The sequence below is a fragment of the Stegostoma tigrinum genome, chromosome 37 (assembly GCF_030684315.1).
Source record: "Stegostoma tigrinum isolate sSteTig4 chromosome 37, sSteTig4.hap1, whole genome shotgun sequence".
NCBI classification, from domain to species: domain Eukaryota; kingdom Metazoa; phylum Chordata; class Chondrichthyes; order Orectolobiformes; family Stegostomatidae; genus Stegostoma; species Stegostoma tigrinum.
This window is the reverse complement of record NC_081390.1, coordinates 20,354,885-20,372,012: the sequence shown is the minus strand read 5'-3', so window position 1 is coordinate 20,372,012 and position 17,128 is coordinate 20,354,885. Positions and strand designations below refer to the sequence as shown.

General features: G+C 43.3%; 1 protein-coding gene across 1 annotated transcript in view; it reads left to right on the top strand.

Moving 5' to 3' along the window:
• The window catches only part of si:ch211-51a6.2 (neurotrypsin), a 68,400-nt gene that overhangs the window by 10,714 nt on the left and 40,558 nt on the right, over positions 1–17,128 (top strand). Inside the window, exons 3-5 of the mRNA XM_048563743.2 lie at positions 5,421–5,663; positions 9,451–9,589; positions 13,169–13,347. Of these exons, the coding sequence (XP_048419700.2) occupies positions 5,421–5,663; positions 9,451–9,589; positions 13,169–13,347 (561 nt within the window). The remainder of the gene's footprint in view (positions 1–5,420; positions 5,664–9,450; positions 9,590–13,168; positions 13,348–17,128) is intronic.

The window sequence follows — 17,128 nt, the reverse complement described above, 5'->3', positions numbered from 1 at the left end:
TGCACACCTATGGATGCTATGGGAAATTTAGCATGGAGGAAATCGGAGCACCCAGAGGAAACCCATGCAGACACAGGGAGAATATGCAAATTCCCCACAGTCACCTTGGGTAGAATCAAACCCAGGTCCCTGGTGCTGTGAGGCAGCAGTGCTCACCACTGAGCCACCGTGCTGTCCTGGGCCAGTGTTTCTGTCTCAACAAAAATTGATTGCCAGGTCATCCATTTATTTCCCAAGAGTTTTGCTTTCAGAAAATTGGCTGCAGTACTAATCTACATAAAAGCAGTGACTGGCATTTCAATAGGCAATCATTCAGTTGTGAAACACGTCAAAATATCCTGTTGATGTGAGAAAGCAATATTAATGTAAATTTCCTTTTAAAATAATTTATGCCATGTTCAATGTCTTTCTGCATTGTTGGTAATGAAGCAATTTACTCTAGTCTTACTATTCAAGATGCATGTCTGTACTGAACATTCAGTATAAACATAAGTTCAATGTCAACTAGAGTATTGCATCTAGATCTAGACATCATGCTTTAAGAGGAATCTGAAGGCAGTAGAGAAGGGATTCGTAAGAATGTTCCAGGGATGAGGAACTTCTGTGTTTTTTTTCCCCTTTACTCATTCATGGGATGAGGGCATTGCTGGCTAGGCAGTGTTTACTACCCATCCCTAATTGCCCAGCGGGTAGCTAAGAGTCACCCACATTGCTTTGGGTCTGGAGTCACATGCAGGCCGGTCCAGGTAAGGATGGCAGTTTCCTTCCCTAAAGTACATTAGTGAACCAGATGGGCTTTTCCTGACAATTGACAGTGGGTTCATGGTCATCATGAGACTCTTAGTTCCAGATATTCATTGGATTCAAATTCCACCATCTGCCATGGTGAGATTTGAACCCAGGTTCCCAGAACATTACTTGGGTTTCTGGATTAACAGTCCAGCGATAATACCATTGGGCCACCCTCCCCACACTTCTGTTAAGTAGATGGATTGGACAGATTGAGTTGAAATGAAATTTGATGAAGGGGATTGGACTGAGTAGATGGGGAGGGGGGAAAATTGTTCCCATTGGTGGATTGATCAAGAACCGAAGGGCACATATTGCAAGGCAGTTGGTAACAGAAGCAATGCTGGCATGAGGAGAAATGTTTTCATCCAGTGAGTGGTCATATTGAGGCCGTGCTGTCTGAGATGCACTGGGGGAGGAAGGATCAACTGAAAAAGGAATTTAACCTCTTTCTGTAAAAAAAAGGAGAAAGGCAAGGGAGTGGCATTCCATGTATTGCTCCTTCAGAGAACCAGCATGGACATGACAGGCTGAATGGCCTGGTGCCATTGTTGTGGAAACTGTGATCCTTTTACATCCGATACATTTCAGCTTGGATATTGATTTGTATTTCTCCTAACTCTTATAATTTGCTGGTGTTGTGAGACAAACAATTTTTGAATATGTATTGTTGCTCGGTTACCGCCCTCAACAATACTTATTGGCACAAAGAGGAGAAAGTCTAGTCTGTATCAGTTAGCCACCAACTTTATCAGTTTAGTGAAGACAGACAGATAATTGGTACCAAGGTAATAAAGTGTGAAGCTGGATGAACACAGCAGGCCAAGCAGCATCCCAGAAGCACAAAAGCTGACGTTTCGGGCCTAGACCTTTTGTGCTCCTGAGATGCTGCTTGGCCTGCTGGGTTCATCCAGCTCCACACTTTATTATCTTGGATTCTCCAGCATCTGCAGTTCCCATTATCACAGATAATTGGTACCGTTTGGTTAAGAAAAGGTTAAAAGCCGGCATGCAATTCATACAAGACTAACATTTTTGTGCACATTCACTAGTTTCTCTGACGTTATGAACAGTCAAGGAATTTAAAAGATCATACCCAAGGATAGGAGCTCGTTCTGTCTAGGCCATTTCCTTACACATTCGGTGTAATTTCCACGCGTCAAAGCGTAGGGTCCTCCACTTTGGCAAAGGTTGATCTCCCAGATTTTTGCAGCTCACGTGTCCAAAATCCTTCATTTTATCCTGTTTCCTTGTCTTCCCGAATTGTGGTGTCTTTTCCTCATTGGTTCTAGTTCGCCTGGCGATCCTGCATCTTTTCATGATCGGCTCGCCCAAGGACACCATTAGGCTTGCCTCATCACTCTTCCACCAGATAAGGTTTTCTACCTTATGTTATCCCTCTGACCTGACCTGGTTCAATCTGGTTCCAGCCAGCGCAAGGCAGTGGCTGGGGCCTGGGTAACTTGAGTTCACAAGTCTGATGAAGGGTCTAGGCTGGAAACATCGGCTTTTGTGCTCTTGAGATGCTGCTTGGCCTGCTGTGTTCATCCAGCTCCACACTTTGTTATCTTGAGTTCACAAGCTGCTGGTTTTATGTGTGAGCAGCCCCGAGTCAACAATATGGAATTTCAATAGTATGTTTCTAAGTAGGATATTTACCAGGGATACAGATGGTCTAGAACGCTAAAGCAAGGAGTGATGAAAGGACGACCAATGGTTATAATCTCGACATGTTGATCTGTCAGTCCTTTCCATGTGGTGAGGACCATACTAGGCTTTATTTGCTGGGAAATGAACAGTTCGGTTGAAATCCTGGATGTGAGTTTCCTCGCTGAGCTGGAAGGTTCGTTTTCAGACATTTCGTCACCATGCTAGGTAACATCATCAGTGAGCCTCCGACGAAGCGCTGGTGTTATGTCCCGCTTTCTATTTATCTGGTTAGGTTTCCCTGTGTTGGTGATGTCATTTCCTGTGTTGGTGATGTCATTTCCTGTTCTTTTTTTCAGGGGATGGTAGATTGGCTCCAAATCAATGTGCTTGTTGATGGAGTTCCGGTTGGAATGCCATGCTTCTAGGAATTCTCGTGTGTGTCTCTGTTTGGCTTGTCCTAGGATCGATGTGTTGTCCCAATCATAGTGGTGTCCTTCCTCATCTGTATGTAAGGATACGAGTGATAGTGGGTCATGTTGTTTTGTGGCTAGTTGATGTTCATGTGTCCTGGTGGCTAGCTTTCTGCCAGTTTGTCCAATGTAGTGTTTGTCACAGTTTTTGCAAGGTATTTTGTAGATGACGTTCATTTTATTTGTTGTCTGCATAGGGTCTTTTAAGTTCATTAGCTGCTGTTTTAGTGTGTTGTTGGGTTTGTGGGCTACCCTGATGCCAAGAGGTCCGAGTAGTCTGGCAGTCATTTCGGAAATGTCTTTGATGTAGGGGAGAGTGGTTATGGTTTCTGAGCCCGTTTTGTCTGTTTGTTTGGGTTTGTTGCTGAGAAATCGGCGGACTGTGTTCATAGGGTACCCATTCTTTTTAAATACGCTGTATGGGTGATTTTCCTCTGCTCTTCGTAGTTCCTCTGTGCTGCAGTGTGTGGTGGATCGTTGGAATAATGTTCTCATGCAGCTTCGTTTGTGGGTGTTGGGATGGTTGCTCCTGTAGTTCAGTATTTGGTCCGTATGTGTTGTTTTCCTGTAGCCGCTGGTTTGAAGTTCCCCATTGACTGTTCGCTCTACTGTGACATCTAGGAATGGCAGTTTGTTGCTGTTTTCCTCCTCTTTTGTGAATAGAAACCATATTGGCAATATTGAACTATATGGCTCAGAAACCATAACCACTCTCCCCTACATCAAAGACATTTCCGAAATGACTGCCAGACTACTCGGACCTCTTGGCATCAGGGTAGCCCACACACCCACCAACACACTAAAACAGCAGCTAATGAACTTAAAAGACCCTATACAGACAACAAATAAAATGAACGTCATCTACAAAATACCCTGCAAGAACTGTGACAAACACTACATTGGACAAACTGGCAGAAAGCTAGCCACCAGGATACATGAACATCAACTAGCCACAAAACGACATGACCCACTATCACTCGTATCCTTACATACAGATGAGGAAGGACACCACTTTGATTGGGACAACACATCCATCCTAGGACAAGCCAAACAGAGGCACGCACGAGAATTCCTAGAAGCATGGCATTCCAACTGGAACTCCATCAACAAGCACATTGATTTGGAGCCCATCTACCACCCTCTGAGAAAAAGAACAGGAAATGACATCATCAATGCAGGAAATGACATCACCAACCCAAGGAAACCTAACCAGATAAATAGAAAGCGGAACATAACACCAGCGCTTCGTCGGAGGCTCACTGATGATGTTACCTAGCATGGTGACGAAATGTCTGAAAACGAACCTTCCAGCTCAGCGAGCAAACTCCCATCCAGAACCTCAACCTGAGCTACAAATCTTCTCAAAACTCGGTTGAAATCCTGTCTCTGCCCCCAACATACTTGGTTAGCTGTGACACATTTTTGACCCACTCCTGCCACTGGGGTCATAATGTGGGTTCAAGACCCTCTCTAGAGATTTGAATACAAAACTCACGGTCGGTGCAGCAAGACTGAAGGAGTACTGTAAGTTGAGATGTCAATTGAAATTCTTATCTGCCTACTCAGGTGGATGTAGAAGATGAGGTGGTTCATTGTTCCCCAGGCGTTTCATTACCATGCTGGGTAACATCCTCAGCGCAGCCTCCGATGAAGCATCAGTGTGTTTTCATAGTAGTGGAATGTATATGGGGTTGAGTTCAATGTGTTTACTGGTGAGGTTGAGTTCTATGTGCTTACTGATGGGGCCAAGCTCTATGTATTTATTGAACATCAATAAACACATAGAACTCGACCCATATACGCTCCACTATGAAGGAGAACTGGAAGTGAGGCAATCCAGCTCAACGGACTCCAGAGTTTAAAAACCAGGCAGGAAAACACAACAGCCCTTCGTTGGAGGCTGCACTGATGATGTTACCCAGCAGGGTAATGAAACTTCTGTGGAACAACAAACTAGCTCAGCGAGCCAACCAACCACAACCCCAACTACAAATCTACTCCAAAACTTTAGAGGATGCAGAAGATCCCACGATATTTACTTGTAGAAGATCAGGGGATTATTCCTGGTGTTCTTACCAATACCTATCTCTTAATTAACATCACCAAAAATAATTGATCTGTACATTATCATATTACTGTTTGTGGGATCTTGCTGTGTGCAAATTGGCAGCTGTATCCCTTCCATTAGAACAGTAAATGCACTCCAAAAGTATTTCATTGATTGTAAAATGCTCTGGGAAGTCCTGGGATTTTGAAAGTTGTTTTATAAATACAAGTCTTTCCTGAATGAGCTGACACACTGTGCCAATAGACATTATGCACATTGAGTGAGGCTTAGAAATTTCCACAAGTAAGTGGAAGGGATTAGCAGAAAGTAATACATTTCCAGGCACCGCGTAGTGTTTGAATCAGATGTGGTAATGGTTGTTGTTCTGAGTGCAGGTCATCTTTGTGCCTGCTTTGAAAGTGAAGAGTAAACGCAATTTTGCAATTTGTCTTTTGTTCCCACAGCTATTAACTGGTGTTTGGGTGGTTTTGCTAAGCTGGGTTATTACACGGGGTCGGTAACATACACTGTGACTGGGGAAGAGTGCCTGAAGTGGACCGAATTCCCAGACTATGTCCAGCAGTATCCCAACAAGGGACTTGGCGATCACAACTTCTGCCGTAACCCTGATGGTGAACCAGTTCCGTGGTGTTTTTACAGGAAGAGAACGGGGTCCATCAGCTGGTCAGAATGTGACTGCAATCACGGTAAACGGGTTTATGTTGTTCTTGACATGCATTACAGCCACTTAAATGGCTTGAGCGATTTCTGTGAGACTGTATAATGTTAATCTGGGCAAGACAAGAAATTAACATGAAAAGGGGATCCTAGAGCTGGCTGCCCCAGTTCTCCACATGGGAACCTGTCAGGCAAGGGAGGTGAAAGAGGGCTGCAGGTATTCTTGATGAAGAAATTAAAATACCCAGACATGTTCCATGAATAAAGGGTACTTACCTTAATGATGAGGTAGAGAAGGGATAGAAATTAACCTAATCCCACTTTGCAGATCCTCCAACTGTGTGGGATATCCTGCTCCTCACACCCAAATGTCCATGGGTTGGAAATTTTGAGCCCATAAGACCATAAGAAGTAGGAATAAGAGTAGGCCGTTCGGCCGCTCTTGCCTCTTCCACCATCCAATTGGATCATGGCTGATCCAACATTCCTCACGCCCACTCTCCTGACCTCTCCCCATAACCCTTGATTCCCCAACTGATCAAGAATCTCAGCCTAAAATATACACAAGGACTCTGCTCCCACAGCTCTCTGTGGCAAGGAGTCCCAAAAATTCACAACCCTCAGAGAAGACATACCCCCTTATCTCAGTCTTTATTCGTGTCCCTTTATTCTGAGACCATGACCTCTGCTCCTAGACTCTCCCACGAGGGGAAACAGCCTCTCAGCATTGTTTAATGTTTGCTCAGAAGCCAATCCCTCGATGCTGTGGATCATGTTGCGGACATTTTCTGAACTGCCTCCAATGCAATAATAGCTCTTCTTAAATAAAGGGACTGAAACTCCTCCCAGCACTCTGGATGTGACCTCACCAGCACCTTGTACAATTGCAGTAAGACTTTCCAACTCTTATACTCCAACCCTTTTGAAATAAGGGCCAACATTCCATTAGCCTCCCTGAATCCCTGCTACATCTAAGTGCTAGATTTCTGTGTTTTGTGCACAACTATTTCCAAGTCCCTTTGTGTTCCATCTTACAACAGTTTTTCTCCATTTAAACAATACTCTATTCTTTTGTTCTATCTTCCAAAATAAAGAGCTTCTTATTTTCCCACTTTATACTCCATTTGCCAATGTTTTGCCCACTTAATTAACCTATAATTGTCTTTGTCAACTGTTTGCATCCTCCGCACGGATTGCCTTTCCACCTATTTTAGTGTTGTTGGTAAATGTGGCTGCAGTACATTTGCTTCCTTCCTCCAAGTCATTAATGCATGTTGTAAACAGTTACAGTTCAGCACTGATTCCCATGGAGCCTGTTGGGGCATTGGTCACTGACCTGACAAAGAACCCCTTATCCCCACTTGCTGCTGATGAGGCCACTCTCTATCCACACCAATATACCTTCAATACAATGGACTCTTATGGCAATGTTTTTTGAGGTACCTCGTCAAACTCTTTTTGAAAATCCAAGTAATACACGTCTACTGGTTCCTCTCTATCCACTCTGGTTGTGACTTCCTTGAAAGAGTCTAATAAAATAATTGGACATGATTTCTCTTACATAAAGCTGGACTGGCTCATCTTAATTAAATGAATTATAAAAGTCTATAATATACATTAAATTACATTTTTTTGAACAACTTCACACTTCTCTGTTAAATTTCACTCTTGCTCATCATAAGGGTGTGTAATCTGAAGGTTCTCCACTCTCTTGGATTTAGATGCTTTCTTAAAACAAGGATTGATTTGCATCATACAAATGCTAGGCAATGACCATCTTCAACTAGCAAAGAAAAACTATATATGGTCCCTTGATATTCAGAGGCTATGAGTTCTGCTGTGAATAACTCACCTCTTAACTCCCTAGAGCCTGTCCACCATCTCTAAGGCGCAATTCAGGAGTGTGAAGGAACACTCCCCATTTGCCTGTATGGGTGCAGCTCCAACACTCAAGGAGCTTGACACCACCCAGGGCAAAGCAGCCCATTTGACTAGCACCACATGTACATGCACTCACTACCTCTACTCAGTCACAGCAGTGTGTACCAGATGCACTGTGGAAATTTACCAGAGATCATTAGACATCATCTTCCAACCCATGACCACTTCCATCTAGAAGGATAAAGGCAGCAGACTCATGGGAACACCACAACCTGCAAGTTCCCGTTCAAGCCTTTCACCGTCCTGACTTGGGAACTATATCGCCATTCCTTCAGTGTTGCTGGGTCAATATCCGCAAACTGTCTCCCAATAGCAGTGTGGGTCTACCTACACCAAATGACCTGCAGCAGTTCAAGAAGGCAGCTCACTGCCATCTCTTCTCAAGGGCAACTGGAGATGGGCAATAAATGAGGGCACAGCTAGCAATGCCCATATCTCATGAGTGAATAACAAAGAATAGGTAGCATATTCCTCACAGGACATTTCTGGAAGCCAATTGAACTGAACCCATTCACTGCTCCCTAATCAAGAGATGATAATTTTAACACCTCTTGCTATCTACATTGCTGAGACCAGCTGCCTCGGTATAGTACAAGAATCAAACTTGCATGCCGCAAACTGAACTGGCCACCTACTCCAATTCCTTAATAAGCCAAGGTCAGAGGTCACGCGACACCAGGTTATAGTCCAACAGGTTTATTTGAAATCCCAAGCTTCACTGATAAAGGAGCAGTGCTTTGAAAGCTTATGATTTCCAGTAAACCTGTTGGACCATAACCTGATGTCATGTGACTTCTGGCTTTGTCCTCTCCAATCCAACAATGGCACCTCCACATCATTAATAAGCCAAGACACTGGAGATTTATTGATCCCTCGCCCTGGGAAACCTCTCTCGCCCTAAATGAATTTAATGAACGTTAACAAATCTTTCAAGAAAGCACTTGGAAACCAATAAGAGATTTACAGAGCAATTAAGTTTTGAGTTGACTTTGATTTTCCTGGTCAGCCTGGGTGAATAATGTAGCCCACTTGAGGCTTTGCCATTGACCATTAGCATTCATAAGATTTACCAAAGAGCCACAGAGGTGTTACAGTGCAAAAGGTGGCCATTCTACCCATAATAGTGAGCAATCCAATACCATTCTCCACTTTATTCTCATACCCTTACACAGTGTTGTTAAATGATCATCCAATGCCTTTTTGAATGCCTTGACCGAACCTCACTCCTCCCCACTTACCAGGCAATGCTTTCCAGACATGACCCACTTGTTTTGCGAAGTAGCTGTTTTTTTCCATCTCACACTTGCTTCTTTTGTAAATCACGTTATATCAGAGCCCTCTCTATTCTTGATCCATTTCTCGCAATGGGAACAGTTTCTCCCAATCTAACCTGCCCAGTCGCCTCGCAATTTTGGAAGCCTCTTCCCAAAACTAGTAACAGGCTTATTTTTGTCAATTCGGCCTAAATTTCAGGTACACTGAGTGCTGCAGTGACTGCATTTACCTAGCGCAGGTAATAATACATCAGTAACTAGAGGCTACCTGCTCAAAGTCACTGGAGTGATGCTGCCTTGGTGCTCAAGGAGGTGCCTTTTAGCTAGCATGAGGGAATGCGCAATGTGGTCCATATATGCAGGGGATCCAGTAATGCAAGACCAACATTTGGCATATTAGAACCTGTGTGGTGGTGAATTAAGATGCTCGAGGAGAATTCTAGCAATTGCCTAGGTGTTTTAGACACTCTGCTTTAAAACACTTGCAAGAACTGGTTCGAAGTATTTTTGAGGAATGTAATATGCACCGATTTATTTTGATGAAAGAATAATTGTTCCTTAAAGGACAAAAGGCTTTTCATAATTTTCCTGGCTCTTTAAGGTGCCATCCGACTGAGTGGAGGAGCTGGTCAACATGAGGGAAGGGTGGAGTTACAGTACAATGGACAGTGGGGCACTGTCTGTGACAAGACCTGGGATGATAGAGATGCCAGTGTGGTTTGTCGTCAGCTAAGCTTAAGGTATGAAAGTTGGAGCAATACATAAGCAATTATTCTGAATGTAATCATTATGGTTGTTACCAAGGTTTTATCTTGGCACCATGCTGCTCAGTGTTTAATCACTTTACACCCAGTGATTTTATTCCATCACAGCAGGAATTATTCGCAAAAGGTTTACAACCATTTCATTGCCAGTTGGTTGAGGTGGTGTTGGATTTGTCCTGTTAACTCTTCCATGGTTTGAAATGACAAAGGCATTTTTGAAGTTAGGTGAACATAGTGGCATAGGGAGCTGACCTTGTACAGCATCAGCCAAGCAACAGCAAGAAAAGAAATTGTTCATTGTACATCACCGCAGCAGAAGAGCTGAGGACTGGGAACAGGGCTACCTTTTGGGGCAAAGATATGGGACAGCATGAGCAGATCTCAGAAGGGGAGAAACACAAATATTTTACCTCGACCTTTCCTCCCAGAGGGTCCTAAATCTTCGTAACAGCGGCTGGATTCTACATAAATAAGGAGGTGAAAGGCTTCCAGGTTTAGCCCGGAATGTGGCGTTGCAGTTGCAGTCAGTTTAGCCATGATCTCATTAAATGGTGAAGCAGGCTCAAGGGGCTGAATGGCCTCCTGCTGTGATCATCCATTTAAAATCCAGACTGAGTGTAATTGCATTAGAAGGAAGAAAAGGAGAATTTATTTAACTTGGCAGGTTGTTACATTCTGGACTGCCTTTGAGGCTTGGCGGAAACATTAAATAACAATTCTCATGCAGGAGTTGGGTTATTTTATTTCACTTATGGGATGTGGGCTTCTCTGGCTAGGTTGGCGTTTACACATTATTCCTAAATGCCAGATGGCAGTTAGATGGCAACCATATTGCTGTGAATGGAGTCACATGCAGGCTAGACTAGGTAATGTTGACAGAGTTCCATCCCGATAGGACATTAGTGAACCAGATGGGTTTTTCCCACAATTGACAATGGACTTATGGTCATTAGTAGACTCTTAATTCCAGATTTTTTATTGAATTCAAATTCCACCATCTGCCTTGGTGACCTTTGTCTCTGGGTCCCCAGAGCATAGTCTAGAGATAATACCACTAAGCCATTTACTCAGATAAGGAAAATCTTATGTAGGGCTGTGGGAAAAGAGCTGGGCTGGAAGTCACATGGGATATCTCACAAGCACAAGCTCGGGTGAGCGCTCTCTCTTTTATACCGTGGGAGTCTATGATGCACTGACTCTAATGGCGAAACTGTGGGGGTTACTGATGTCTGCAGTTAATCTCAATACTGAGCCCCCTCCTGCATATTCCATTGACACACAGGACCCATTCTCTCCCATCTGCTTTCTCCGCCATCTAACGGTTGGATGTCTCTGCAGAGGTTTGTGAATGCTGTGGGCCCCGTGAAGAAAGTCCGTTCATGTCTATATTCACAAATGTACCTGTAACCTACACTGGATAGCTAAGCAAATACCACATTCATAGGCCTGGAGGCTATGGAATGACACTTCATACCAAAACTGGGATCTTGCCTTTTGATAATGATTAGAAAATTATTTGCCCAGTGAAACAATGATGCTGTGTATGTACTGACGGTCTCAGCTGGCAACACCTCTTCTCTCTGACCCATAAGGTTGTGGTTTCAGGTCCCACTACAGGACTCAAGCACAAACATGAAAGTGAAGAGTTATGGTAATTTCACGTACCCCAGTGTTTGACTAGGACAGCCTGGCTTTTCTTTAAGTGTCCTGACAACTGCCTACGGTTAGTTCAAGTGCCCTGGTTTTAACCTTGTCCTGTTCGGGAATGGGTTGCAGGCGAAGGAGGGGAAGAAAATCTGCGTGAGATTTCCTCCTTCTTCCTGTCAGCCTCCATCACATTACAGCAAATTGCATTGCTTCACCTACAATGGAATCTGGACTCCGCCCCTTTGACATTTCCGAGAGAGTTGTCGTGATCTTTTTGGCACCAGAGGCTCTGCTGCTGATGAAGACTTTCAAATGATCATAGCGATTGACATAATTTGCTCATTCATTTCAGAGTGCACCAAACGGTCAATCACATTGCTGTGGGTCTGGAGTAACATGTAAACCAGACCAGGTAAGGGTGACAGTTTCCTTCCCTGAAGGACATTAATTAGCCAGATGGGTTTCTCCAACAATCAGCTGTGGTTTCATCATTAGCTTTAGATTCCTATTTCACTTCAATTGAATTCAAATTCCACCGTCTGCCTTGGTGAGATTTGAACCTGAAACATTGGCTGAGTTTCTATATTAATGGTCTAGCGATAATACCACGAGTGTCTCTTGGAAGGAACATTGCCAACCCTGCAAGTTCTCTTGGAAATATATTGATGTTCATTCAGTTTCCTTCAGTGTCACTGGGTTAAAATCCTGGAATTCCCTCGCTAACCGCTCAGGTAGCAGTACCCATGCCAAATGGACTGCAGCGGTTCAAGGAGGCAACTCACCACCACTATCTCAAGGGCAACTGAGAATGGGCAATAAATGCTGACCCAGCCAGTGACACTGATGTCCATCGAGTGAATCAACAGAAAAGGGTTGCCAACTCTGGCTGGACATACCCTGGGAGATGACCTTCACCCTTTCTCTGCCCGTCCTGTAGGATCCTGCCTGTAGTCTGCTCAAAGTGTCAGTCATCCTAGAGCCCACTTGCTCATTGTTTCTCAGTACTGGCTTTTGTAAACCCGGTTGCCCTAGTTATGCCAACTGTTCATTTTAAATATGTAGTGGGATCGCATTACAAAGGTCTATTAACAGTCTGAAGGAATAGGTAATGAAGGTGGGTGAATGGAGCTTGTCACAGATTGGCATGTGATCTCATGAAAATGACAGTGCAGGCTGAATGTTCCTTTCCTGTTCCTGTGTGTACTGGCCTGCAGGAACCCAGCACATTTTAAAGGAGTTTAATAGGAGCAGTTTCATCCAGCTCTACACCTTATTATCTCGGATTCTCCAGCATCTGCAGTTCCTATTATCTCTGATACATTTAAAGGAGTGCTCTCTTTCTGTTTGTACTAGTGTTATGGGAAAAGAGAGCAGAACATACTGGAGGAACACATCAGGATAATTTTGTCTACATCAGATCCTGTCAGCTGCCCTGTGATTGTCACCAGGATTAAAATAATCTGAGGAAATGTTAACCGACGCATCAAGAAACAGTCTGTTTATATACCAAATCTACAAAAGGAGCTTCGCATGATACTTTTAGTTTGTTGATCAACATCTGGGTTAAATTTCTACATTGTTTTATCCGTCATTAATCTATTTATTTTTAGAAATTTAATGACTGCATTGAAATAACACAAATGTGTTTACTTGCAAACTAAAAATAATTCACAAAGGAAATTAATCTCTAAAACATGCGCCGTGAGTGATTCCTCTCATGAAATAACCTGTTGTCACTTCATTCCTATTTCCCTCTTATCAACTTTCTCCTTCCCTTTTTGCTTCTCCTCCTCCCTAATCTTCTTTCTCCTCCTTCCCACTCCTCCTTCTATCCTGTCCTTTTCCCATTGTCAACCTCTTAACCCTTCCTTTCCTTCTCTCTTTCTCTTCGGTCACTCACGTTCACAGTGAAACAGGTGTGGCCAAGAAGAATTCATTGTTCGGAGCGGGATCAGGTCCCATTCACATGGATGGTGTTCACTGTCGGGGTGACGAGGCTGCCTTGCTGCAATGTCGAAACAGCACATTAGCGAGTGGAGCCTGCAGACATGACAATGATGCAGGGGTTGTGTGTGGACTTCCAGAAGGTAAAAGTCAGAAGTAAACTCTTCAGCAAATTTAACAGGAATTGGTAAATGAAAAATGACATGATCGTTGCATGTTGTACACCCAGCTGGTGTCATTCCTGAACAAGTCAGGTCCCAGTCGAAATCTGACTTGATAGATCTCTTGTTTTAACTTAACATGATGGGGGTCACTCACTGAAACATGGGCACATGGAGCTGCAGATTTTCTATAACAGTAACACAGAAGTTCTTTACACAGTTCAACTTTTGGAGAGAGATCTTGAAGTGTTTAATATAAAGCAGATAGGGAGTGTACAAATCTGATCTGAGAATTTGCAAAGAAAAACTTCACTTTGCACCTAATTGAACTGTCAGTCACCAACAGATTGGAGGCTTTTATCTTCTGAAAGCTTGGTTGTATCAGGGAGCTATGTAGCATAAAGTGAGAGCTATTTACATGGTTACTTGAAACGGTTTGAAATTAATTCAAGAGTTGGAGTTAGCTATTAATTCCCTTGAACTTTTGTCTGGGTCATACTGAATTATGTCTTAACACTATCAATTGGACTGGAAGGTTTGTGTTATGGGGAGATGCAGGATAGGCTCGGAGTTTTTTCCTTGGACGGTAGGAGACTGAGAGGTGACCTTATAGAGGTCTTCAAAATCATGATAGGCATAGATAAGGTAGATGGCCGACAGCTTTTCCCCATGGTGGGGGAGTCTAAAACTAGACAGCATAGGTTTAAGGTGAGTGGCGAGAGATGCAAAAGGGTCCAGAGGGAGCAGTGTTTCCACACAGAGGGTGGTGAGTGTCATGAACAGGCTGCCAGGGGTCGTGGTGGAAGTGAGTACAATTTTGTCATTTAATGAACATTTAAACTGGTATGTGAATGGGATAGGTATGGAGGGATATGGATCAAACTGGGGCAAGTGGGACGAGTTTAATTGTGAAAGCTGGTCAGCATGGATCAGTTGGACCGAAGAGCCTGTTTCCATGCTATAGACCTCTATGACTCTCTGACTGTAAAGGCAAAACAGTGAAAAAAAGTTAGCCAAACTAGCTAAATATAGAAATGCAGTTTGAGAAATCTTAAAATACACATCAAAGCAAAGTCTCATGTGTCCCCCAGCAACATTACTGTACAATAATGCAACTCCAGAGAAATCTTTAGGTAGATTTAACTGCTTTGCTGCGGTTCTGTCCTGTCAAATGTGAAGTCTTCTTACATGAATACTCACAACACTGAAAGCTCAAACATTCTCAGTCTTTTAATAATCTGCAGATTTATAACCAAACACACCCGGTCTGGAACTTTCACAAGTGAAACTTCTACTACAAGGTAATTGACCTTTCCCTGAACTATCCTATACTCTTTTCTAGGGGAGAAACTGCATTTACTTCTGATCCCAGTCACATCTCCTCCAAAACTATTGTAAAAGATTTCAGTCTCTGAGTTTTCGAAGCTAAAAATTAACCTTTGGTTATTCTAAACTAAAAGCATGCTAATGCTTGAAATGTTTCTGATTTCTGAAGAAGTGTCCAGGCCTGAAACGTCAGCTTTCATGCTCTTCTGATGCTGCTTGGCCTGCTGTGTTCATCCAGCTCCACGCTGTGTTATCTGCTGCCTGTCACATACTGGATTAGGACACTGTTCCCAGAAAAATTTTTTGACCTTGCTTTTTGTTACTTTTTCTATACCTTTCATAAAAGTAACCAACACCCATGTGTCAATAGTTTGGAAACTGAGGACTAAAAATTATATTAATCACACACTTTTTATCACAAATATATTATGGCGACAGAGAACAGGAAAGCAGCTTCTGTTATAACTGAATTCCTTTAATATCCTATCACACACCAATTCCTGTTTCTTCAAATAAGTCTTGTTCAAACGAAGGAAGGGCGATTTGAGAAAAAAGACACATTCTCATAGTGAGTTGTAGAATATCAAACATTCTGACTGGAATTGTGGTAGAAGTAGGTTCAACTCAGGCATTCAAGAGGGCCTGGGATTGTAATGGTACCTGAGGATATGAGGAAAAGGCTGCAGATTGGCACTACATACTAGAGCTGGACTAGATGATAGAACCAGAGTAGGCACAATGAGCTGAATTACTTCCTCTGGCATCGTGATGATTCTGTAATTCTGTGAATTGTAACATTTTCTTTATAATTAATAAGAAGAGGGACATAGGGGTGTAGATGCATAGTTCCTTGAAAGTGGAGTCGCAGGTGGACAGGGTAGCGAAGAAAATGTTTGGCACGCATGCCTTTATTGGTCAGTGCATTGAGTATAGGAGTTGGGAGATCATGTTGCTGGTGTACAGGACATTGATTAGGCCACGTTTGGAATATTGCATTCAGTTCTGGTCTCCCTGCTTAGGAAAAATGTTCTGAAACTTGTTAGGGCTTAGAAAACATTTACAAGGATGTTGCCAGGGTTAGAGGGTTTGAGCTCTAGGGACAGGATGAATGGGCAATGGCTATTTTCCCTGGAGCAACAGAAGTTGAGAGATGACCTTATAGAGGTTTATAAAATCATGGGGTGGATGCAGAGGATGAATGGTCAAGGTATTTTCCCCAGGGTAGGGGAGTCCAAAACTAGAGGCCATAGGTTTAAGGTCAAAAGGAAAATGTTTAAAAGGGACCTAAGGGGCAACTTTTTCATGCAGAGGGTGGTGTGTGTATGGAATGAGCTGCCAGAGGAAGTGGTGGAGGCTGGTACATTTACAGCATTTAAAAGGCATCTGGATGGGGACATGAATAGGAAGAGTTTAGAGGCATATAGGCCAAATGCGGGCAAATGGGACCAGATTTATTTAGGATATCTGGTTGGCATGGACGAGTTGGACTGAAGGGTCCGTTTCCATGTGATACATCTCTATGACTTTATAAATGGAAGTGTCTCCTTAAGGAATGGCTAAGTTATTTCATATTTTCTATCTGCAATGTCACACAATGTGTAATGAAGCTGCATGATTCATAGAGTATTAAAGAACAGAAGATGCCTTTCAGCCCATCAAGTCTATAGAGCCAAAAATGCACTATTACCCTACTCTAGTGCTGATTTCCAACACTAAATACATAACCTTGAATACTGTGACGTTTAAAGTGCTCATTCAAGTGCTTTTTAAAGGTTGTGAAGGTTTATGCTTCAAATGCCCTTCCAGGCAGTGCATTTCAGAGCCCACGGCACCTTCTGGTAAAAGATATTTTTCCCCTCAAATCCCCTGTAAACCTTCTGTCTTTCACTTTAAAATGATGCCCCCTTGCCATTGACCCTTCAACTAAGGGGAACAGCTGCTTTCTATCCCCACTGTCCATGCCCTTCATAATCTTTACACCTCTATCGTGATCCCTCCCCTCAACTTTCTCTGCTCCAAAGAAAACAACCTGAGCTTATCCACCCTCTCTCTGTTGCTGAAATGCTCCAACCCAGACAAAGCCCTGGTGAATCTCCTCTGCAGACCCTCCAATGCAATCACATCCTTCCTATAGTTCAGTGACCAGAACTACACACAGTACTCCAGGTGAGCCACAGTCCTGTACAGCTCCATCATGTCCTCCCTGCTCTTATAATCTATGTTTCAACTAATAAAGGTGTTTCTATATGCCTTCTTAACTATGGTACTGACTTGTCCTGTTGCCTCCGGGGATCTGTGGACAGGCACCCCAAAGATTCCTCTCTTCCTCTGTGGGACAGCACGGTGGCTCAGTAGTTAGCACTGCTGCCTCACAGCACCAGGGACCTGGGTCCGATTCCACCCTCGGGCTACTGTATGAAAGAATTTGCAAATTTTC